At 37.7% G+C, this 8,008-nt stretch overlaps 1 protein-coding gene across 1 annotated transcript in view; it reads right to left on the bottom strand.

The window, feature by feature from the left end:
• Positions 1-1,045: 1,045 nt before the first annotated feature.
• agmo (alkylglycerol monooxygenase) overlaps positions 1,046-8,008 on the bottom strand; it is a 48,183-nt gene continuing 41,220 nt past the window's right edge. Inside the window, exon 13 of the mRNA XM_085292541.1 lies at positions 1,046-1,678. Within this exon, the coding sequence (XP_085148667.1) occupies positions 1,595-1,678 (84 nt within the window). The 3' untranslated portion in view covers positions 1,046-1,594. The remainder of the gene's footprint in view (positions 1,679-8,008) is intronic.

The following is an 8,008-nucleotide window of genomic DNA, read 5'->3' as shown; positions in this document are numbered from 1 at the left end:
GCAAGCCACTGTAATTCCTGTTGTTGCCTTAAAAGCCTTCAATGAATAATCTTGCAGAAAAAAACATTAGTAGCTAAAATGTTTTCAGTGGTGCGCCATGTTCAATGATGCAGAGATCTCACAGTCTCTCACGATACTCCAACATCGCTCTCTTCACTTACCTGTCGCCCTTCCCTGCTCTCTCAGCTCTTAATCTAATCGAGCATCTGTGAGATCTGCTAGAGAAACAAGAACCATGGAGGCCCCCCAAATTTTTCAGCAATTAGAGCTACAGTAGCTGGTCTGTAAGATCACACCACATGGGCCAGCCTTTGCTCAACACGTGCTTCAGTGAGCCTTGGCTGCTCAAGACCCATTGCTGGTTTACCACTTTTTCTACCTTGGTCCCTTTGATAGATACTGACCACTGCAGACCAGGAACACCTCACAAGAGCTACCATTGTGGGGTAGCTCTGACCCACTCATCTAACCATCACTATATGGCTCTTGTCAGACTCCCATACACTTACGCTTTTTCCTTTTTCTAATTTTTTCCTTTTTTCTAGCTTTTGCTCCTTCAGCTTTCATTCAACATTAATTTAAATGCACACTTTTCATTTGGATCACCAGATACTTTCATGACTCTGGCTTTAAGGTGACTTATGAAGCTTAAGCAGCAGCCAGATGAAAAAAAAAATTGAATTTCCATGCCGAAAATGTTGTACTGATGTGGGGTTTTTTTGTCTTTTAAATCAAACAAGCACTCCGATAAGGTGGTTGCTTTCTTTGATCAGGCTTGTTTTCCTTTACTCAACCTCAAGCTTTTGATAAATGCCTTAATGTTAAAAGGCTGAGCAGGTGTCTCTTGAGAACAAGATGTTTGATTGAAAAGAAACCAACTATGAGTGATGACAGCACCATCTGCTGTGGACTGTTTGTCACTCCCACACAAGATCTGGAGGTTGGGAAGAATAATTCACATGACTAATCTGATGTTTCAAAACTAAGTTGAATCTGACAAGCTGCACACCCTCTAGAATCTTTAAGACATTAAAGGAGTCTTACATAAGGCAAAAAATTACAATGCTTTATTTAATTGAGCAAAGAAAAAAAAACACTGTGAAATGTTGTGCAAAAAACTGAAACTCAGATGCAAGATTAACATTCATCAATGAGAACATTTGTTTTAAAAAAGTATATATAGTTGCATAGTAACTGATGTGAAACAACAGAAAATAAACGTGACTATTTTGAAATTAAGCGAGTTAGTTACTGCAGCACCACTTGAACACATTTTAAGCAAACGCAAAAAATATGACTTCATTAAACAGAACGAGTTGTTTTGGAGAACAAAAACATATAATGAGCACTTTGCCTTGGGTTGTGACTGTTTTACATGACAAAAACCTTTAAGATGAACCTTGAAGTTACTTATAAAATTTTGTAAAAATTAATCAAGCAAAAAATAGTTTTATCTTGAACATATAGATATCAGTACTACATAAAGTGATGCACAGTGTTTAAAATGATTAAAATCATGATAATATGGAAATTATTTCAGCAATGACAATGCCAAAGGTTTTCCATCCATCACTTTGTGCCATCTTCAGCTGGATCAGTTAGCCTTCTTCTTGATGCCGAGCAGCTGAGAGACGATGCTGTGCAGAGCCCAGTACAGCAGAGAGAGGGAGACAAAGGCCTGGACAAGTTTGACAGAGGTGGTTAGGATCAGAAGACTCGAGTTGATCCATTTCATTCAAAATGACAACTACCGCAGTTTGTTAATACTTGTGTTAACATTACCATTACCACCAACATTACTGGGAGATAAAATTAAAAAACAAACTAAAAATCTAAAAACTTGCAACTGCAGCGCTGTGTTATCAAAATCACAGTGAAATCTGTTCAAACTTTGACTAGAAAACAACTCTGTAAAACTTCCTGAGCTCACAGTCTGACTTTCTATTTACATAAATGGATGTAACAAATGATTTAGGGAGATTATGTCATTGATCAATTTTTTTAAATTGTGAACTATTGATATGGTCGCACTTTCAGGCCACAAGACTGCAAAGCTTGTTGCAAAACAACTCCATTGTTGTGATTAATATCATGTAAGACTAAGAAAATGTTTACATTTGATAACTTTCACATTCAAATTTGATTAACAATTGTGCCCAACAGAACTCTTGTGCCTCAAAGAACAGCAACATTTTACGTGACTGGGATCAAGATGTGGTTATCGCTAGTGGATGGATTGAGTTTATGTATACAAGTTATAGGGCATGATGGTCTTGGAATGAAAACTAATTTATTTGTAATATAGTGGTAATACAATTTTATAGGTGCTTGACAATATACAGAGAATACGTTGTATGTTATGTAAATGTTTTCTTCATTTGGTTTATGAGCTACAAAAAAAGTCTCCTCCACTTAGAACTATTTGAGCACTGAAAGTACTATAAGCTGTATATTTGCTCACTTTTGTATGTATACATGCTCTTTAATTTACAAAGCTTAAGTGTAGCCTATAAAATGTTGTGCTGTCACAAGAGTTAAAAAAATAGATAAAAAAAAACATTTCTATTACAACATGATGTTAAACTGTGAAAGCAATGCTGCAACTGAAAGAAAACAGACACCTCAGATGCAGCCAGTCTCAGGATGATGCAGAAAGTAGGCTTAGAAGTTAAGAAGCAGGGCTTCTCCCCCGATGCTCTCACAACAGGGTCACAAGGGTCACAGCCATAGGGAACCTTGCTATTCAGAGAGAACGAAGGGGGGCTTTGCCCAAAACAGCCCTTGCCTCCACTCCTCACTGGGTTCTGGCTCATAAACTGCATCCTACATTACAACTCAAGCCAAAATCAGACCGTTGTCCATCATAGGCAAAAAAGGCCAATAGGGAAAAAAAAGCCCAATTTCTTCCTGGACACGACAGCTGTTCTCCTCAGAGACAGAGAGAGGACGTACAGCACAGACCTCTCTCTGCTTTTCCACCTCTCGCTACCTGCTCTGAGAACAGCCTCCCTGCTGAATGAACCACTGGATGAAACAAAAGCAAAGAAGGAACTCGGAATGTGATGATAGAATCAAACCAAAGTCTCATTCATTTTTCAAATGACGTTGATTGTAACACTGTACACCAGTACTTATATACACAAAAGAAAATAGATTTGAAGGGAAGGTATCAAACTTTTTCCACACTACATTTAATTGGCAGCTACACCACCAAGGGTTTTCTACAAAACGTGTTTTGACACAAACAGATTAAACCATCTAACAGTATATAAAGTAGATAAAAATACCTGTAGTTTTGCCATCTAACATTAAAATGCTGCTGATACATTTATGAGTAGTACTACTGAAATAAAAACATACCTACATTCATACAAACAACTTTGAATTGAATGATTTACTCTGGAGAACATTTGTAAAGAAGGGTATTATAATTTTTTTAAGAACCTAAGACTAACTTTTTATAATGCACTGGTAATATTAGTTCTATTTAGTTCATTAAAACGTAATTAAGAGAAATAATTGGTCACTGACTCAAAAAAATAATAATAATGAAGTGTTACTGTTAATTATAATATCTATCTTCATAAAGTTGAGTAACTGATAAAAATATCTGAATGTAAGTCAGAGGAAAACCTCCTTGAAACTGCAGATACTTATTTTTAATGTGAGCATTTTGATCAGCGTAGTTCACCTCGGATATACAAACACTGATCAGCTGTCTGGTAAGATTAGCAAAACAGGAACACAACACACATTTTGGTAAGTTGTAAGAAAACACTTTCTGATAACAACACAAAAAATAAAATAAAAATAAATTTACTGCTACATTTATTAAGTAAAAGACAAAAACATGCTATAGACAAACTATCACTAAGTGAGATGTTTTCAGTTAGGTTCAGTGTGTTTTTGATAAGGCTTGAGAATCATGTAGAAACTCAAATTTTAAATCAGCGATCTGCCTCTGCAAAATATTGGGTAGAGGTATTTCAATAGTTTCAACAACTCCCAGAAGGAAAAACAGATGGAAGATTACAAATCCGTAAAGCTGCATTGTGTTTGTCTAAGATGGATTGAGATCGAGAGCAGTATGCAGAATTGGCAGAACCTCGCAAATCACATTTCACTCAAACTAAGGACCGAAACCTGACAGAGGTTTCTATCAAAGCCGCATGTTGAGGGCACCAATTTTTCCCTGTTCCCATCTCTCCGTTTGAGCCACTATGCTACATGTATATAGAGTCTGTAGGAAATCCATGTGGGACAGATTACATAGTGGAAGGAAGCAGGTTTGATCATCTACAAATAAGCACTACGGCCAGACACCACTGACTCCCAAAGTAGACATCTCAGCAGATCGACTCACACTCACTCAGTTTGGGGCAGAAAGCACTTAGTTAAGGGTAGTGCTTCAAGGAGCCACTAACATGTGGTTCTGTAGGTTTTTTCTTGTTTCTTTGTTTACCTTTGCTTATTCCATTTCAATACCAGTCTGGTTAGAAAGTAGTCACGCTCCAAGCTCCACTAAGAAATTGATGCACACCACATGTTTTGCTCAAAAGCAGCTCAGTTACTTCAAGATGCCAGTTTATTAGATACCAAAAAATAGTCTAGTAATACTCTATCGTAGTCGAATGTGTTATGTAGTATAGTGGTAATGTTTAAATATTCTTAATAAGGATGCTCAGCTGTAGTTTCTGATTTGTATAAACTGCACCGTGTTACAAAAATAGACATTTGTCATGTCATGTTTTTGTTTACCTAAATTATCAATGAGATCAGATAAATAATAAAAATGCATCTCCCTGAAATGTAACTGCATTCATTGAAAAACTGTTTTCTTCACTTGGCTAAGCTAGAACTTGTTTTTGGCAATAGCTTAAAAATTCAAAAACTACAAAACTAAAATAGGGATGAAATGAAGCATGGCGGCTCTTTGTATAAATTTCAAGTCTGCATAAACATATAGATTAGTTGACATCTAAAGACTTGCAACACCTATTGTGTGTCTCTTTCAAGCTACATTTAATCACGATTAACCAACTTTACTGTAAGTAAACAATTATCTCTGCCTGGATAACATTTTAGTGCTTTACTCTCAGTGAAATGTCGCTTCAATGTGACCAGTTCCCACACATGTATTGGCCTTGAGAACCACACTCATCCAACACCATATTGAGCTGGGTCATTTTGGGTGCCGCTGATGGATATTAAGCATGAAGGAGACATTAGACACCCCAGGGTGCGCCTTAGTGTCCTCTAACAATAACAGTAACAACCTTCCAGCCTTCAGTGGGTTAACATGGCGGAGTCTTGCTGTTCTCCAATGCAGCTGCACTCGTGATTGAAATGAAAACAAGGCAGAATGGCTGCTGTCAGACGTGTGATATATGACCTGTAATGGGATGTTTCCAGAGCTCCCTCTCCATATGGCTGCCTACAGTCCACCAGACCTGGACTGAACTGCATCGGAAAATTATTCGGAGCTTTTTTTGTTTGAAACTGCCTGTGTGGGTGTAGCGTGCTACATCAGGACATTGCTGAACTGGTGAAAATAAACTATATAAAATTCTTGTTAATAATCCAAACGCCACATTTCTAAAGACTTGAGAGAAATGAAATTACAGTTTGCATTCTGTTTGATTTGTTATAACAATTTGGTTAATTTTAAGTTTATATAGCAACTCTGTGCTGCTTGCCACGTACCAGCGCTCTAACGCAACTACGCCACATTTGATAGCATTTGTTAATAAACAGAAATGCAGACACAGGTGTCTGATTAGTTCACTGGTGAGGTGTTAATTACTGGAGGTTCATGTAGTGTTAAAAATTATTAACATGAGTTTCAGATTGACACGAACACCCACTAAGATCAGAAAAAGCATCTTGAAGAGTCTGAATATTGTTACACGAATTTCTGCATTCTTTACTTCAAACAAAAACATGGGAGAAATTAAGTTTCGGGGGTTTTGGCAAGAAAGATTTTATAAATTGTGCAAATTTATGTACTGCATTTTATTTTTAAATACATGTATATAAAATATACACATTAGATTAGATTAGATAGAACTTTATTAATCCCTCGGGTGGGTTCCTCTGGGAAATTCGATTTCCAAAAAAGCACAGCACCGACAGAAGTTACAGAATATTTTATTTATATATATATATATATATATATATATATATATATATATATATATATATATATATATATATATATATATATATATATATATATATATGTGTGTGTACAAAAGGTATTGCACAGTGAGGTGAAGAGGCACTACAGCTTAGTTGTTCCCCCCTCCTTTGTCCTCCTGTTTCCCCTCCCTCTCCCCTCCAGGGAGGAGTTAAACAGTCTGATGGCGTGTGGGACAAAGGAGTTTTTAAGTCTGTTAGTTCTTGTCTTTGGGAGAAGCAACCTGTCACTGAACAGACTCTTCTGGTTGTTAATGGCCGTGTGCAGAGGATGCCTGGCATTGTCCATAATGTCCATCAGTTTCTTTAATGTCCTTTTCTCTGCCACTGTCACCAGAGTGCACATATTATACACATGCACAATATTATAGATTTTAGCCTGTCTTATATAAACTTTTATCAAGGGGAAATAGTCACTTGCTCACATGGTGTGGAATGATGCAAATTAACAGTGACCTTTAACCATTAAAAATTCTGGTGGGACTATTCTGGGACTAGGAAAAACGTTCAAAGTTGCTCTCACATGGGTTCAATTAGCCCACAGGTTTTGTATACAGTTCATAAGTACCTTTACCAAATATATGAGTAATAAAACTAATTAAAATGCCAAACATTGACGTCTTTATAATCCCCCCCCCCCGCCCCCCAGGTTACTCTTTCATATCCTCTTGTTTAAGATCATCCACTTAGTTCCAGTGTTTTTGCATTTTGTCATCTCTGTGTTATCTGATTTTTGTTTTAATTATCCATTTCTTTTAACACCAAATCTTTTTTTCTATTAATATTTACACACTTTCCATTACAGCTTTAACATAATTTTACAGTTGTAGTAGTGCGTTTACTCTGTACATACTTGCGGTAAATAATAGTTGAAGTTTGAAATTTACACTTGGAAGTTAACTAATCACCATTTTCATCTACAGAAGTATGGACACATGAGCATAGGTAGCTTTTTGTGCACAGTCCCACACAAGTACACCTGCACATATACACAAAACATGTGTACAGAGAGAGAGAGGGAGAGAGAGACACACACACACACACACACACACACACACACACACGACTTCCTGTCTGTTCATTATGAGCAGATATACAGTCTCTGTGCTGGTTGTTTGAGCAGACTCAGGAAGGATACGCCGAGCAGTTTAACGTCCCACCAGAGAATGAGTGTAGTGCCTACTCTGTAGCGCTGCCATGAGAAATATCGCCGTTACGCTCCCACGCACACACAACACAGCCAGACAAAACACATGTGAAACAGTAGTGGCTGCATGGCGAAGTGTAGCAAAACACAAAGTGGCCTGATGATATGCTAGTTTAGAGTGATACAGTTGTTTAGAAGTTTTACTTTACACATCTGGAGAGCTGCAGTCATCTACCATGTGTCTCTTCGAAGGTCACATGTAAGGTCAGCTACAACTCATCCAGACCACTATGCCTCATTGAGACCATACGAGAAAACCCAGAGGACACCAGCTTTCATATCTCTTCAGCACACTTCAGAGTCCAGCAGCCTGGCACCGCTTCAGCCTCAATAAGAGAAGAAGTCATCACCTCAGTATTAACCGTGGTTCCCTGGGTGGCCAGATTGGCTGGTTAATTGCTAAAGAGCACACTAGCCAGCAGGAAAGCAGAAGGCGAGCTATTTGGCAAAACTCCAGAAAAGGAAATGAAAGCAAAAACAGTGTATGGAGCAGACAGGAGGTTATGCTCTTGCAAAATGAAGCCCCCGTTTGTATTTTTATGAAGCCGAGAGAAGATGTTTGGGTCCACTGTGGATTAGCTCAATACATTCCTCTAAGAAGAAGTA

The sequence above is a fragment of the Mchenga conophoros genome, linkage group LG11 (genome assembly GCF_057382185.1).
Source record: "Mchenga conophoros isolate Kocher_MC1m ecotype Shallow Benthic linkage group LG11, M_conophoros_male_GT1.1, whole genome shotgun sequence".
Taxonomy (NCBI): domain Eukaryota; kingdom Metazoa; phylum Chordata; class Actinopteri; order Cichliformes; family Cichlidae; genus Mchenga; species Mchenga conophoros.
The sequence above is the reverse complement of the archived record's forward strand: the minus strand, read 5'-3'. Positions and strand labels throughout refer to the sequence as shown.